At 48.0% G+C, this 17,656-nt stretch overlaps 1 protein-coding gene across 1 annotated transcript; it reads right to left on the bottom strand.

Annotated features, from left to right (window-relative positions):
* Positions 1–255: 255 nt before the first annotated feature.
* On the bottom strand, positions 256–6,582 carry RPS15A (ribosomal protein S15a). The gene is made up of 5 exons (XM_003428273.4): positions 6,439–6,582; positions 4,045–4,182; positions 3,501–3,580; positions 2,241–2,326; positions 256–468 (listed from the first exon to the last, which is right to left on the bottom strand). The coding sequence occupies exons 2-5, from the start codon at positions 4,175–4,177 to the stop codon at positions 375–377; spliced, it is 393 nt and encodes a 130-aa protein (XP_003428321.1). The 5' UTR covers positions 4,178–4,182; positions 6,439–6,582; the 3' UTR covers positions 256–374.
* Positions 6,583–17,656: the final 11,074 nt, after the last annotated feature.

The following is a 17,656-nucleotide window of genomic DNA, read 5'->3' as shown; positions in this document are numbered from 1 at the left end:
GATGGATCAGGCCAAGACAGACTTAATCTTGCAACTTTGCCGACCAGAAGCTACTTCAAGCGGTCCTCCTGAGGGGAAACTTGAAGGCGCATACACGGAGAATTACTGAGCGGGTGAACGGGCAGGTCTTTTCCTCTCCACCATGCCCAGAATGACAAAAGGGGGAAAGAAATAAAGGTCCAAAGTTCTGCATTTAAAAAAACAATCCAAACACTGAACCCAAAGATTGGGCTCCGATGAACAGGAAGAGTGAACCACGTTTCTTAACTTTTAATATCATTTCCAATACTGCCACAAATGCTCCTTAAAGTGATTTACATTTTCAAGGCCAGAGTCCATTTGAGCATTTTATTGGTATTGCATCTTTTACAGCCTTAGAAAAAGAATCCCAGGATTTTGCCTCCTGTGTGTTTTCGTCTTGCTTCCTCATGGTCCATGATGCCAGCTGAGGTTGTAAGCACAATAAACCTGTTGGGAGAAAAGGAGAGAGTTAAAAAATCTGTTTCCATGTAAAGCAGTCTTGGAACTAACCACCATGTTCAGGTGGTAGGTGGTAAGAAGTGAAGTGACTTGCCCAATGCCACATCAAAGTTTAAACGGCGGAGCTGGGATCGGAACCCAGGTCCATCGGCTCCCTGGCTCTTGCTCTTTCCACTAGGTTATGGGGTCTCCTGGCTTAACTTGGTCCTCCACACAGCCGACAGGTTGTACCAAGTACTATGGCCAGATAGTGGGGGAAGAGAAAAAAGCCAGATTTTTGCAGGATTTAAGATGAAAATACACCTGCAGTTTATAACTCCAGATGTCCTCAGTTTCTGAATTTGAACAAAATAGACATCTGATGAAGAAAATTTGCCTAAAGCTTCCCTTGTCTAGTATATAATAATGTTGGTATTTGTTAAGCGCTTACTATGTGCAGAGCACCGTTCTAAGCGCTGGGGTAGATACAGGGTAATCAGGTCGTCCCACGTGAGGCTCACAGTTAATCCCCATTTGACAGAGGAGGTAACTGAGGCCCAGAGAAGTGAAGTGACTCGCCCACAGTCACACAGCTGACAAGTGGCGGAGCCGGGAGTCGAACCCATGACCTCTGACTCTGAAGCCCGGGCTCTTTCCACTGAGCCACGCTGAACCTTTATTCCATATCATCTGCTCAGAATACGAGTTGACCATACTGCTTTAAGAAAAAAGTAATTTTTGAATTCAAATGAGATACTAGTGATTAAAGCCAGCAGAATGTCACAGACAACTAGAAAATGCAGTGCATCAGGTAACCCTGTAGTCTGCTAAGCTGTACTATGAATATTCAAATTAAAATGTACTATACATTTCAAGAGATAAACTGTAGCAGTTTCGCTTAATATCTGTTTTAATATCCATCAGACTGTAAGCCCGTCAATGGGCAGGGACGGTCTCTGTTGCCGATTTGTCTATTCCAAGTGCTTAGTAAAGTGCTCTGCACAAAGTAAGCACTCAATAAATACTATTGAATGTTTTAAAGAGCCACAACCCAACATTAAAAACAAGCAGTGCTATGGCTAATCAGACCCACGCTCCAGGTAGCCCAACATTTTATCTCTACAGTGGATGGGGATGGAACGTCCTATCGAGAATGACAATCGAGCCACGGTCCTGAGGTTGTGCCAAGGAATCTATTATACTACCCGCTGGTTCACCATTCATGCTCTTGTCCCCCTGATAATGCAAAGCGCACACCAGAATTATGTACAAAACTCATTCAAGATCAGTGATTGGGGCTTAGTGCTGATGCCATAGCATCAGAAAAACGAGGTAGCTGTCGCAATAAAGGTCTTGTTGCCCAGATTAAAACCCTCATTTTTTCAGCGTACCTGCTAGGCTTATCCACCTTGAAGAACCCTCCGCCCCCACATGTGGTTCATCTTTCTGGCCCCATCTTACAACTAATAGCAAGGCCAATAGGCGCTACTTCTGGCTGTTTCATACCTCCTTTCCAACACCCATAATATAAAATGAGGGCTGGGTCAGACTCGAGTGGAAGGCGGTTGGTTAGGAGTGATGGAAATACTATAATAAACTTTCCCCTTCCAATACAATCTAATTTCTATGAATTTATCTAAATATTTCACGTTTGTTGACGTTGAACCATAACAAATCTGACAAATTATAAATAGTAATAAACCTTTGCATTACCTGAAGCAGTTACCTACCAGAGGTTGGCTGACACTTGATCCAAACTTTAGCTTTTAATTTCTACTCACCCAAACTGGCGTGACGGCAGCAAGTTGTTCTGCCACTTTTCCAGATCTTTCAGTTGAACATCAAATCTGGGACTGATCACTCCACACTGTAAAACAGCATTCCCAAATACTATTGAGCACCTAACCCAGAGCAACCAACACCGAGTGAAGCCTATCTAAACCCAGGCACCCAATAACAATATCCCACTGCCTTGACCGGGAGCTCCTCACGTCGGTTTACACGGATATGGGGGGCAAGCGTAGAATTCTTTTGTAGTGGCGGCCTGAATTCTCATAAGACAAGGAAAGGGGAAACTGCCTCAGTCTAGGCAACCTGATGCTGTTCACCCCATGCACATTTAGCCACAGGACACCGGAACTAGACCGAGAGAACCCACCACATGATTTATTCACAGGTTAAAGCCACACCTGGGCAAATTTTTCGACAAGTGAATCAAGCAAAACAAAGTCGCAATAAACCACTCCAAACATTTAACACACTAGCCGTTCAATTCCCAACAGTAACTGGATCATGCACATCCACCACCCCTTCAAGTGCAAACTATCCCAAATTTACATTACGATTTGACTTGATCAGTTGCACTGATTAAAAAAAACTATTGAAGAGCATGTTCTAAGACTCAGCTCTGCAGAAGGCGGTAGATACCAGGTCTCCTACACTCCACTATAATATGCTGTTTCGCTCATGTCCATTTTATATCCCTCTTCAATCAATATTAGCAATTGAGCCCTTACAGTATGGATTCAATACACGAATTCCATACAAGTAGTAGGAATTACCCCTGCCTTCAAGAAGCCTATGATCTAGGGGGCCAGATAAACACTTAACAGGAAACCATGTGTTTAAGGTATGTTTATACAAAAATCCAGCACAACTGACCTTTGCACAAAGCATATATTCGCATTTTACAGACAGGAAGAAATTAAAGGCACCTTGCAATGGGTGATATTGTGAGCCTAGGACAAAGCAGGAAATATATGAGCCTTGTGGTCAACTTCCAAAAACTTCAACACTTTTAAAAACAGGGGCCAGTTGCTGGGAGAACAGCAGGCAGCCCGGATGAAATAAAGCTAAGAAGAGGTATAATTGGGTAGAAGGGCTGAGGCAACCATGCCTTAAAATTGCAGGACCTTCGTGGAACGGCATTTTATAGGTGGGTTGAAGAATAAGACTGGTAAAGGGCAAATCATTCCAAATAAGCTAGCGATAAATGGAAGTTCACAAATCACTTTAGAAGCTTTAAACAAATTAATTCCTACCTTGTTCAATCTGCCTGTGAGGTTGACAACAATTTTCCCAGCTCTGTGATCATCAATGATTTCAAATTCGCCAATGTAGCCTAAATAGATTAAAAAGAACATTTCACTTCGTAAGAGTGGAATTCCACTCCATCTTTCCCATTCCTTCAAAATAACGTCACATCGCCAGATCACTGCAGTTCAGAATCGTTACACCACCAAGACGACAGTGGTCTCAAGGCCCCACCTCAATTACTGCATAAATTTTACTCATGTTATAACTGATGTTGGCCTCAAGCTACAGGTAAGATTCTGGGGAGTCCAGACTGAGGGGGAAAAAGGAACAAGGGGATCAACTGACAAAGACTCCTAGCAAATCTGGAGGCCCAATCTTAAGCGCTTAGTCCAGTGCTCTGCACATAGTAAGCGCTCAATAAATACTACTGAATGAATGTTCAAGTTCCCCGGCCCATCGCTTCCTTCACTGAACCCCAATGGCTACTTTCACTTGTGTCCATAAATTTCCCGAATCCGAGTCCAACCGGAACAGGGCCGAACCACTTACCATGCTTCATCATCACAGTTAAAAACCTGACGATGACTTTGGAGCACGGCCTAATGAGGACCTGGCGTTTTCCTCGTTTCTCTGCATTGTTGATGCTTTTCAGAGCATCCGCCAGGACGTTCATGCGCACCATGGTGGCTGTACAGATAGATGAGGGTGGGGGAGAGAAAAGTTCCAAACATTACTAACGCTGCCAAGCCCCATCGGGGGCACGACACCGATCGGGTTATTATTAAGCGGTAGAACCAAGCTCTAACTCTCTCCAAAACGTGGTGAGCCCGACTCGCCTTCCAGCGGTAAAGACACTGCTTCTATCAAAAGAGCCAGCATCTTTGGACAACCCCAAAGAGTTTTCAACTGGGTGAGCCCATTATTGGGTAGGGGTTATTTCCTACCTGTTGCCTAATTGTACTTTCCAAGCGCTTAGTACAGTGCTCTGCACACAGTAAGCGCTCAATACGATTGAATGAAGAGGTGGGCCACTGTTGGAAGCAAGAATTTCGCACCTGGTCGGACCAGACGTGTACAAGTTACACCCTGAGGGTCTTCCAAGACGAGGGTGGACCATTTCGGTCTGTCTTCTCGCTTGGGCAAACGTTTTGCTTTGAAGAGGGGTTATCACATTGGAGCCCCCCCACAATGTGGTTCATCTTTCTGTGACCATCTTGCAGCTATTACTATTCATTCATTCAATAGTATTTATTGAGCCCTTACTCTGTGCAGAGCACTGTACTAAGCGCTTGGAATGAACAAGTGTGGCAACAGATAGAGACAGTCCCTGCCGTTTGACGGGCTTACGGTCTAATCGGGGGAGATTATTACTACTTAGAAGCAGCGTTGCACAGTGGAAAGAGCCCGGGCTTGGGAGTCAGAGGTCATGGGTTCAAATCCCAGCTCCGCCACTTGTCAGCTGGGTGGCTTTGGGCAAGTCACTTCACTGGGCCTGTGACCCCATCTGTAAAATGGGGATGAAGACTGTGAGCCCCACCTGGGATGACCTGATCCCCTTGTATCCTCCCCAGCGCTTAGAACAGTGCTTTGCACAGAGTAAGCACTTAATTGCCACCATTATTAACCATTCATTCAATAGTATTTATTAACGGCAAGGCCCCACCCTTCTGGCTCTTTGACAACTCCTTCCCAACACCCATAATACAGAATAATAATAATATTGGTGGTATTTGTTAAGCGCTATGTGCAAAGCACTGTTCTAGGCGCTGGGGGAATACAAGCTGAACAGGATGTCCCACGTGGGGCTCCCAGTTTTAATCCCCATTTTACAGATGAGGTAACTAAGGCACAGAGAAGTGAAGGGACTTGCCCAAAGTCACCCAGCTGACAAGCGGTGGGGCCGGGATTAGAACCCATGACCTCTGACTCCCCAGGCCGGGCTCTTTCCACTGAGCCACGAATAAAGTATGGGTCGGGGGTGGATGGATAGGAAAAAGATCCAGGAAATGCTTCTAGGTCATTGGTCCATTCCATCGTATTTATTGAACTCCTGCTGTGTGCAGAGCACTGTGCTAAAAGCTTGGAAGGAACAGTAATAAATAGGTACAGAGTAGCATTATGGCTCAGTGGAAAGAGCCCTGGCTTGGGAGTCAATGGTCATGGGTTCAAATCCTCTTGTCAGCTGTGTGACTGGCCAATAATAACAATGTTGGTTTTTGTTAAGCTCTTACTATGTGCAGAGCACTGTTCTAAGCGCTGGGGTAGACACAGGGGAATCAGGTTTTTCCATGTGAGGCTCACAGTTAATCCCCATTTTCCAGATGAGGTAACTGAGGCCCAGTGAAGCGACTTGCCCACAGTCACCCGGCTGACAAGTGGCGGGATTCGAACCCATGACCTCTGACTCCCAAGCCCGGGCTCTTGCCACTGAGCCCCGCTGCTTCTCAAGTCACTTCCCTTCTCTGGGCCTCAGTTGCCTCAATGGGGATTAAATGGGAGCCCCACGGGGGACCACCTGATGACCTTGTCTCTCCCCCAGCGCTTAGAACAGTGCTCTGCACCTAGTAAGCGCTTAAACGCCAACATTATTGTTATTAAAGGGAGGCAATCCATGGCCACAATGGGCTCACAGTCTAGGGGCAAAGTGGAAGCCGTGGTGGGTCCAACACCAAGGTTAAAGAGGCAGAATGTGCAGCAGCCACCAGCCAGGGGATGGAAGGGGAGCAAGGACCGGATCCGCCATCATAAAGGGGGAAGGATGCCGAGGATGGAGCCCAAGCGGCGGCCCATCCTCCCCGGAATCCCCAGCCGGAGCGCAGCCAGACCATGTCGGGCGGCCCGGGCGGGCTCTGGAGATCCGACCGGGCCTAGACGCGAGCCCCCGGGGGCCGAGATGGCGCCGATGGCCGCTGGATGGAGGAGCGCGGAGCCTCCCGTACTCACCGGCCTCGCAAGATGGCGGAAAGAGGACGGCTTCCACCGCCGCGGGGAGATATGGGAAAAGGGCCGTCTTCTCGCGAGAGTTGGGACGGGCGCCGGCGGGACTGGCCAGGGAGGGGCCGGAGAGCGACGGTCACGTGACATTTGGGGCGGGGCCCTGCGCGATCGGGTCACGTGGTGCGGTGGGACGGGGCCCGGCCGGCGCATGCGCGTTCGGCTATTGCAGCCCTGCCTGTCTCTCCTTGAAGCTGTCATTCATTCAGTAGTATTTATTGAGCGCTTACTATGTGCAGAGCACTGGACTAAGCGCTTGGGGTGGACAAATCGGTAACAGAGACAGTCCCTGCCCTTTGACGGGCTTACAGAAGTTGTCATTCATCCATTCAGGCGTATTGATTGAGCAATGACTGTGCAGAACACTGTATTAAACGCTTGGAAAATACAATTTGGCCACAGGTAGACAACCTGGCTTCGAGAAGCAGCGTGGCTCAGTGGAAAGAGCCTGGGCTTGGGAGTCAGAGGTCATGGGTTCGAATGCTGACTCTGCCACTCGTCAGCTGGGCGACTGTGGGCAAGTCACTTCACTGGGCCTCAGTTCCCTCATCTGTAAAATGGGATTCACTGTGAGCCTCACGTGGAACAACCTGATGACCCTGTGTCTCCCCCAGCGCTTAGAACAGTGCTCTGCACATAGGAAGCACTTAACAAATACCAACATTATGATTATTCTAATCCCGACTCTGCCACTTGCCTGCTGTGTGACCTTGGGCCAATCACTTCTCTGGGCCTCAGTTTCCTCAACTGTTAAAATGGGGATTCAACATCAGTTCATTAATTCAATAGTATTTATTGAGCGCTTACTACGTGCAGGGCACTGTACTAAGATCTTGGAAGATAGAGAAAATCTGGCTTCTAATCCCTACTCTGCCACTTGCCTGCTGTGTGACCTTGCGCCAATCACTTCTCTGGGCCTCAGTTTCCTCAACTGTTAAAATGGGGATTCCATATCAGTTCATTCATTCAACAGTATTTATTGAGCACTTACTATGCGCAGAGCACTGTACCAAGTGCTTGGAATGGACAATTTGGCAACAGATAGAGACAATCCCTGCCCAATGATGGGATCAGTTCTTCCTCCAACTTGGACTGCAAGCCCCATGTGGGACAGGGCCTGTGTTTGACTTGATTAACTTGTACCTACAGAGAAACAGTGTGGCTTCTTGGATAGAGTACAGGCCTGGGAGTTGGAAGGACCTGGGTTCATTCATTTATTCAATCAATTGTATTTATTGAGCATTTACTGTGTGCAGAGCACTGTACTAAGCACTTGGAAGATACAGTTGAGCCACAGATAGAGACAATCTCTACCCTACAATGGGCTCGCAGTCTAGAAGGGGGAGACAGACAACAGAACAAAGCAAGAAATAATAATAAAGATGGCATTTAAGTGCTTACAATGTGCAGAGCACTGTTCTAAGCGCTTGTGGGGGGGGAATACAAGGTCATCATGTTGTCCCCCATGGGGCTCACAGTCTTCATCCCCATTTTAATAATAATAATAATAATAATAATGTTGGTATTTGTTAAGCGCTTACTATGTGCCGATCACTGTTCTAAGCGCTGGGGTAGACACGGGAATCAGGTTGTCCCACGTGGGGCTCACAGTCTTCATCCCCATTTGACAGATGAGGTAACTGAGGCACCGAGAAGTTAAGTGACTTGCCCAAAGTCACACAGCTGACATGTGGCCGAGCAGGGATTCGAACCCATGACCTCTGAGTCCAAAGCCCGTGCTCTTTCCACTGAGCCACGCTGCTTCTCTAATGAGGGAACTGAGGCCCAGAGAAGTGAAGTGACTTGCCCACAGTCACACAGCTGACGAGCGGCAGAGCCGGGATTCGAACCCACGACCTCTGCCTCCCAAGCCCGGGCTCTTTCCACTAAGCCACGCTGTGTTAAGTGCTCACTATGTGCCAAGCACTGTTCTAAGTCCTGGGTGGGGGAGAGGGGAGAAAAATAAAGGTAATCAGGTTGTCCCACATGGGACTCACAGTCTCAATCCTCATTTTCCAGACCAGGTAACTGAAGCACCGAGAAGTGAAGCGACTTGCCCGGAGTCACACAGCTGACAAGTGGCGGAGTCGGGTTTAGAACCCATGACCTCTGAAGCCCAAGCCCATGCTTTTTTCATTGAGCCATGCTGCTCCTTTTCATTAATGAAATAAGTAGAGCAATAAATAAGTGCAAATATATACAAGGGCTTTGGGGAGGGGAACGGGGTAGAGCAGAGGGAGGGAGTCGGGGCGATGGGGAGGAGGAGCAGAGGGAAAGGGGGGACTCAGCCTGGGAAGGCCTCCTGGAGGAGGTGAGCTTTCAGTAAGGCTTTGAGGGGGGAAGTGAGGGCTCCCAAATTTCCTGCTTCAGATATATCTGGGCAGTTTCATTCATTCAGTCCTATTTATTGAGCCATTACTGTGTGCAGAGCACTGTACTAAGCGTTTGGGAAAGTACAATCCAACAATAAACACACACATTCCCTACATACAACGAGTTTACAGTCTAGAGGCGAGAGACAGACACCAATGCAAATAAATAAATTGCAGATATGTACGTAAGTTTCAGGCAACAAGCCTCGGAGGGTATCTCCCCTCCTTGACCACCCGGCCCCAGGGGTGGGAAGCAGCATTAGGAGAGCTGATTTTTTGCTAAACCATAATGTCAAAAGAATTGGGAGCCTTGTCTGATTTCCCATCGATGGTTTGAGGATTTTGCCTAAATTCACTTGAAAACAAAGAAAATGAGTAAGGATGAGCAAGCATTTGACATGGGAAAGATAATAGAGACTTAGGAAGGGAAATGAATTTTTTGCGACAGTTCAAAATTACACTCTTACAGTTAATAGAAAAATCCTAGATAAGAGAAGATATTCTAACTTCCAAATTAAAATCCAAATGACAACACTGGCTGCTCTGCATTCGGACAGAGCTCTTGCAAGTGGGCAGTCAGTTCAACCTCTAGACCCTTAGTTCTTGTAGGCAGGGAACGGGCTTATCGATCAATCATATTTATTGAGCGCTCACTGGGTGCCGGGCACCGTACTAAGCACTTAGAGAATACTACACTGTAACAGATTCATTCAATTTAAAGTGAGCTCCTTGAGGACAAGGATTTTGTCTCCCTCTCTAACAGTAATAATCATAATAATGATAATTGTGGTATTTGTTAAGTCCTTACTCTGTGTCAAGCACTATTCAAAGCGCCGAAGTAGATACAGGCTTATCAGGTTGGACGCTGTCCCCACCTCACATGGACCTCACAGTCTTAATCCCCATTTTACAGAGGAGGTAACTGAGGCACAGAGAAGTGAAGTGACTTGATCAAGATCACCCGGCAGACACGTGGTGGAGTCAGAATTAGAATCCAGGTCCTTCCGACTCCCAGGCCCGTCCTCTATCTACTACTACTAATAACGTTGGTATTTGTTAAGCGCTTACTATGTGCAGAGCACTGTTCTGAGCGCCGGGGAGACACAGGGGAATCAGGTCGTCCCACGTGAGGCTCCCAGTTAATCCCCATTTTCCAGATGAGGTAACTGAGGCACCGAGAAGTGAAGTGACTTGCCCACAGTCACACAGCTGACAAGCGGCAGAGCCGGGATAGACCGTCCTGCTTCTCACGCTCTAAACCCGAGAGGCTGGGGATAAAAGCTGCCGCCTCAAGCTCTAGGATCCCTCCGCCATAACTGAGAAAACCATCTGTGGTCTTTATCCCCTTCCCTCCCCCCACCGAGGGTCCTTGCTCTCAGCAGGCTCTGGGCCTTGCAAATTGGAGAGAAAAATTACTCCAGGGCCCCTCTCTACATCCTCCTTGCCACCGGACAGCCAGCCACTCTGCCAAGCACTCAGTACGGTGCTCTGCACATGGTAAGCGCTCGATAAATACTATTGAATGCCTCCGCAGGGACCGGCCCCAGCTCTCCACTTCGAGGAGACTCCACCCCACCCTGCCTACCACCCCTCACAGCCGCATCATCAAGCACTTATCCTATTCCGCCTCGATCGCCGTATGAAGCCTCCCCGCTGACCTTCCAGTCTCCTGTTTCTCCCCGCTCCAGTCCATTCTCCACTCTGTCGCACAGACCATTTAATAATGTTGGCATTTATTAAGCGCTTACTATGGGCCGAGCACTGTTCTGAGCGCTGGGGTAGACACAGGGGACACAGGGTTGTCCCACGTGGGGCTCACAGTCTTCAGCCCCCTTTTCCAGATGAGGTAACTGAGGCACCGAGAAGTGAAGTGTCCTGCCCAGAGTCACACAGCCGACAAGTGGCCGAGCCGCGATTCGAACCCATGACCTCTGACTCCAAAGCCCGTGCTCTTTCCACTGAGCCACGCTGCTTCATTTATCGACTAAAACGTTCAGGCCGCGCTCCTCAAGAACCTCCAAAGGCTGCCCATCCACCTCCACGTCAAACAGCAGCGCCTTACCCTTGGCTTTAAAGCACTCAATCATCTCACTCCATCTTACCTCATTTCACTGATCTTTCATTCATTCGATAGCATTTACTGAGGGCTTACTACGTGCGGAGCACTGCATTGAGCGCTTGGAACGTATAATTCGGGAACAGATAGACACCATCTCTGCCCAGTGACGGGTCCACAGTCTGATCGGGGGAGAGATTGGATCTCCTGCTCCAGTCCAGCCCGCACACTCCACTCCCCTAGCTTACTCCCTGTGCCCCCGATCTCGTCTATCTCGCCGCCGACCCCTTTCCCACGTCCTCCTCCTAACCTGGAACTCCCTCAGAACGGTGGACTGGACGCACTCTTGTTCCGAGCCCACGCATGGTTGTGTTTATTTTTTCCCGGCACCCCTCCGCAAGTCCCAGAAGTGCTTGTTGCCCCGGAGCCTTCTACCCCGATTCACGGGTTCTGGATCCCACACTCTTCTGGCCTTCTGCATCGCGTCCGGCCGTAAATCAGGGGAAATTCCATTAGCCATTATAAATTATTAATTGCTGCAGCAATCGAGATTTCATTTAGGAATACGGGAAACGGGTTAGGCGGATCTAGCCTCGAGGCTTGTTGCTTTGCTTTTGGATTGTATCTGGAGTTCTTGATTTTAGGAGCGTTCCACCGAATCAGGAAGATGTTCCTTGAACTTAGCATCAGGGAAAATGCAGAAAGGGTGCCCAGGGTCTGTGCAACCGATTCTGTAAATTCCGTCTTCCATCTTCTTCGATCGTATTTGTGGAGCAGTTACCGTGGGCAAAGCACTGTTCACTTGGGAGAGTACAAAATGACAACAGACACATTCCTGCCCACAAACGAGCTCTCAGTCTAGAGGGGGAGACAGACATTAATAATAATAATGTTGGTATTTGTTAAGCGCCTGCTCTGTGCAGAGCGCTGTTCTAAGCGCTGGGGTAGATACGGGGTAATCGAGTCGTCCCACGTGAGGCTCACAGTTAATCCCCATTTTCCAGATGAGGGAACTGAGGCACAGAGAAGTGACTTGCTCACAGTCACACAGCGGCCGAGCGGCAGAGCCGGGATTCGAACCCGTTACCTCTGACTCCCAAGCCCGGGCTGTTTCCACTGAGCCACACTGCTTTAATATAAATAAATAGGTAGATAAATAAAACACAGATATATACAGATGGCAGAAAGAGTGGAGGAATACAGGGTAATGCTTTGAGCTGGCTTTAATTTTCCAATTTTGTAACAGAACCTCCGGGCACTGTCAGTGGCATTTGTAGATCCGCTATGAACCTGAGAAGCAGCGTGGCTCAGCGGAAAGAGCCCGGGCTTGGGAGTCAGAGGTCATGGGTTCGACTCCAGGCTCTGCCCCTTGTCAGCTGTGTGACTGTGGGCAAGTCACTTCACCTCTCTGTGCCTCAGTTCCCTCATCTGTAATATGAGAATTCAGACTGTGAGCCTCACGTGGGACAGTCTGGTTACCCTGTGTCTACCCCAGCGCTTAGAACAGTGTTCTGCACATAGTAAGCGCTTAACAAATACCAACATTATTATTCTCTGTGCCTCAGTTCCCTCATCTGTCAAATGGGGATGAAGACCGTGAGCCTCACGTGGGACAACCTGATGACCCTGGATCTGCCCCAGAGCTTAGGACAGTGCTCGGCCCCTAGTAAGCGCTTAACAAATACCAACGTTGTTTCATTATTAACTTCCAGTGAGTTGGGATAACTGCCGATTTCGGGTTTTGACTTGGCAAATCTGGGTTCTGGCAAGATACACTGATGAGTCAGCAGGCAGGGTTCAGTTGGCAGGCTAAACTGCAGTTTCCCAGCCCGAAGCTGGCAAGCTCCAAACCCTTGGGCCACTCTCCATTGACCCCTGACTTCCCATTAGCCGGTAAATGAACCGCACGGCCTGAAAGATGCAAATCTAGACCAGAATCCGCGTGAACACGGAAACAACTGAACAGACCCTAGAGCAAAAACAGTCAGTGCCGTTGAATCTCTCAGTTTTTCAGTAATTAACCGGTCTATGATGTAGGCCCACCCTTCACTTCTCCTCCCTGCCCTTGTTTTTTTTCATTCATTCATTAATGCCTTTAAGGAGCTGCTTCTCAGTAACTCCCTTTCATTCATTCAATCATTCGTAAGTATTTATTGAGCGCTATGTGCAGAGCACTGTACTAAGCGTTTGGAATGTACAATTCGGCAACAGATAGAGACCATCCCTGCCCATCGGCGGGCTTAGGGTCTTTGCTGTGAGAGGAGGCTGAAACCCACGACTAATAAGAGGTTCATGGATGAACTTTGGTTTTAATTTATTCTCTCCGTCCCTGTCCTCTGTTGCCACGGATAAAGCTATAATAGCCGTGCGGCAAGCAGGTGAGCAATTGATTTACCGGAAACAACTGCTCTTACTTCAGTAGGTTTAGAACAATCAGTATCCTCTCCGGCAACCCTTCCTACCCCCTTCCCCTCTCCCCCACCTTCCAAGAAATGGCAGAAGGGTCACAGAAAGACGGTCAATTATCGATATTTATTAAATGCTTACTGTGTGCAGAGCACTGTATTAAGAACCTGCGAGTAAGTAGACACGATCCCTGCCCTCAAGAAGCTTACAGTCTCGTGGACCAAGAAGATCTTTGGAGACCAACGGAGGGGGACGTGGCTGAGGATAGTCAATCAATCGATTATATTTATGGCACTGGATTTAGCGTTTGGGAGAGTACGGCAGAGGAAAAGACACATTCTCTGCCCGCAATGAGCTAAAGACTTGAAGGGGAGATAGACATTAATATATATAAATTACGGATGTGTGCGTAAATACTGTGAGACTGGGGGCGGTGGGAGGGAACCAATGAAGGGAACAAGTTAGGATAATGACGTTGGTGTTTGTTAAGCGCTTACTATGTGCAGAGCACTGTTCTAAGCGCTGGGGTAGACACAGGGGAATCAGGTTGTCCCACGTGGGGCTCACAGTCTTCATCCCCATTTTACAGATGAGGTGACTGAGGCACAGAGAAGTGAAGTGACTTGCCCAGAGTCACACAGCTGACAAGTGGCAGAGCTGGGATTCGAACTCACGACCCGACTCCAAAGCCCGGGCTCTTTCCACTGAGCTACGCTGCTTCTCTAGGATGATGCAGAAGGGAGTGGGAAAAGAAGAATTGAGGGCTACCCCAGAACCAAAGCAGGTAGGCCAATTTGGGTGCCTCAGAGCTGAGTCTCTTACAAGCTCTTTTGCTTTTTCTCCCCCATGTTTTCTGCTCTCCTCACAGAGCAGCTTCTTGCAGATAAAAAGAGGCACATGCTTCATGGCTTACTGACCAGGCCTGGTGACAGAGCAGTGGTCTCAAACTCCGGAGATTTTATCCCCGCTCTGCCACTTCTCTGCTGCGGGACCTTGGGGAAGTCACTTCGCTTCTCTGTGTCTCACTTACCTCATCCGTAAAATGGGGATTGAGACCGGGAGCCTCACATAGGACAGGGACTGTGTTCAACTCCATTTACTCGTATCCACCCCAGCGCTTAGTACAGTACCTGGCACACAGTAAGCACTTAAATACCACTATCATCATTATTATTATCCATGAGGATTTTCTATCTTCTAAGCCCCGTGAGGGCAAGAATCATGTCTATTTTACTCTCTCAAGCCTTTGGTATGATGCTCTAAACCCAGTGGGTGTTCCATAAACTACTGATTTTGAAGCATAACAATTTTGAGATCGGCGCAAATAGCAAATCTCCGAGAGGTGGCAGGCCCAGACAGATAAGTTGGGATAAATCGAGGTAGGAGGAAAATAGGACTTGACAGACTTTTGCAAACTTTCTGTGAGACTTCATTACGTTGGGTTGTGGGCCTGGAAGGTTGTTTGTTTTTTTTTCCCCACGGCAGGATGGCCAAATATTGGAAGTTGATTCTGCTTTCCAGGCTCTTCTCCCGCTTGCCCACTCTGGAGCTGGCACTTCCAGAGTTTTTTCTTCTCCAAACACTGCTGGCTCATCACTGGATGGGACACTTGGACTAGTCATAGTAAAATAAAAATAATGGTACTTGTGAAGCGCTTACTATATACCAGCCACTGTACTAGGTGCTGGGGTGGACACAAGGTAATCGAGCTGGACAGAGTCCTTGTCCCTCAAGGGCTCACAGTCTTGATCCCCGTTTTACAGATGAGGTAACTGAGGCACAGCAACCTGTGACTTACCGAAGGTCACACAGCAGACGTGTGGCAGAGCGGGGAGAAGAACCCCCATCCACTGACTTCCAGGCCCGTGCTCTTTCCACCAGGCCATGCAGCTCCTTAAATGCAGCGGGAAGGAATTTTAAGAGATTATCTGGTCCAGTCCCGGCTTGCAGGTAGGTGCACTCAATCAGTGGTATTTATTAAGCTCTTACGGTGTGCAAGGGCAGCAATGAACACTTGGGAGAGTTCACACAATCGGCACTCAATCAATTCATCCCCTCCTGCCTTAGCTCGCTAATTTCCTACTTCGGCCCAACCTGCACACTAGCAGCAGCTCGCTCGCCGTGCCTCGATCGCATCTATCTCAGGGTCGAACCCCTTTCCCAAGACCTCCAACTGGCACTCCTTTCCCTGCATGTATGATAGACCACCTCTCTCCCCACCTTCCAAGCTTTATTAAAATCACATCTCCTTCAAGAGGCCTTCCCTGATTAATCTCTTTTTCCCCTACTCCCTGTCCCTTCCGCATCACCTGCGCATTTAGATCTGCACCCTAGAAGCACCTAATATTCACCCCCTCAGCCCCACAGCACTTGTGTCCATATCGGTAATTTATTTATTTAATGTCTGTCTCCCCCTTTAGGCTATAAGCTCCTAGTTGGCAGAGAACACGTCTATCGACTCTACTGTTCTGTACTCTCCCAAGCACTTAATACAGTTCTCTGCACAGAATAATAATAATGTTGATATTTGTTAAGCGCTTACTATGTGTAGAGAGCACTGTTCTAAGCGCTGGGGTAGATACAGGGGAATCAGGTTGCCCCACGTGAGGCTCACGGTCTTAATCCCCGTATTTTACAGACGAGGTAACTGAGGCACAGAGAAGTTAAGTGACTTGCCCACAGTCACACCTGACAAGTGGCAGAGCCGGGTAAGTGCTCATCAGTACAGTGCCTGGCCCATAGTTAAGTGCTTAAATGCTATTTTTATGTATTATTATTTTATTTAATAAATACCATCGAGCGATTAGTAGAGTCAGTGGAAACGATCCCCTCGGTCAAGGATTTTACAGTCTAGCGGGGGGGGACAGACACAAAAATTAATTACGGGTAGGGGAAGGAGCCATTACATGTAGGGGAATAATCAAGACAGACGGTTGCCCATTCTTTCTTGAACATCCTCAGGAATGACAGCTCTCCTCATCTATTCTTATTCCTAGTCCTGTGCCTATTCCAGTATGCTACTACTTTGCAGATTTTTATTTTCCTTTGCACAATCAAAATCTCTTCTGCTTTAATTTAAACCTAATTCCTTTTAGTTGATCCCTCTGTGGACATGGACAATATCATCTTCCTAAAATTGTTTCACAGCTTTAAGAGGTTTTGTCACCCCGATCCTTCTTATCAGGCCAAATCATTCCAATTTCTTCCTTGCAGGATCCTTGAGGATCTCTTCTCTGGACCCTGTTCCAATTTCCCCAGATCCCTAGTGTCCAAATCCAAAATTCTGACAGTGCCTAACTGGGAACTGTCAGCTGTCTCGCACTAACCTTTCTTCTTTCTTCTCCTTCAGTACCCCAATTCACACTTTTACTAAGTAACTGCATCTTGCTCATTACTAATCTCTGACCTTTGACTCATGGCGTGAATGTTGGAATGTCCCTTTTCTATCTCACCTCCCCTCTTATCCTAACTCCCATCCCCCCAGTTAATTCACTGGTGGGAGTGAATTTACAAAACCCAAAGATAAATAAAATCCTTACCCATATGGGACTCTAGAAAAGTCCGAGGATATATAAGGAAAGAGAAAGGTTACTTAGAAAGTTTGCACTGAATCTAAATGCAAAGACCAAGAGATAAATAGGGAGGACTGGAGGTTTTACCATCCAGCTATAGCTGTGATGTAATGGGAATAACTAAGAAGAGGGGAGACAACACTCGTGCCTGGAGTGCAGAACTAGGATATTGGCGATAAAGAGGGCAGTGGTGTTGCCCTGTGGGTCAAGGATAGTTATAAATACTCAGAGAGCTAGGAAACACAAAGAGGTATCCAAGTAAACAGTGACTGCTTTGTATTTGTATTTTAAGACAGGGCAGTTTACCTAGGAGCATGAGCGGGGCTGAAAAAGCCGACGTGGTACCTGAAAGTCCCGAAAACAACAGGGACGCACGCGACTGTCCTACCTGCTGACGGGTTCCCTATCCTGCTACATCTGGCGCTCTTTTCATTTTTGTCTCTTTGCCTCTTGAAGCCCGTTGGACTCTGCTGCATCGATCTGGTCTTTCACGCAGTCGCCGAGCTTTCAGCGTGAGCCCACACTGTACTGGGTTCTTTAAAGAGTTTCCTCTGATGCCCTTGTTCTGGTTGTGCCCCACTTCAGCCCACCAGACAGTCGCCGTCGGGCAGCCTGCTGGTAACCGTTCTCCTCAAAATGTCTTGCCTAGTGAGGTTGTGGAGGGGTGAGCATAGCTTCAGTGCTAGGAGTCTGACCTCAATACGGAAATTCGTTGTTTGCTGCTTGGTTTTAAGTATAGTCTGCAAGGGGCACGGAGAGAT

Source organism: Ornithorhynchus anatinus, chromosome 2 (assembly GCF_004115215.2).
Source record: "Ornithorhynchus anatinus isolate Pmale09 chromosome 2, mOrnAna1.pri.v4, whole genome shotgun sequence".
NCBI classification, from domain to species: Eukaryota; Metazoa; Chordata; class Mammalia; order Monotremata; family Ornithorhynchidae; genus Ornithorhynchus; species Ornithorhynchus anatinus.
The sequence above is the reverse complement of the archived record's forward strand: the minus strand, read 5'-3'. Positions and strand labels throughout refer to the sequence as shown.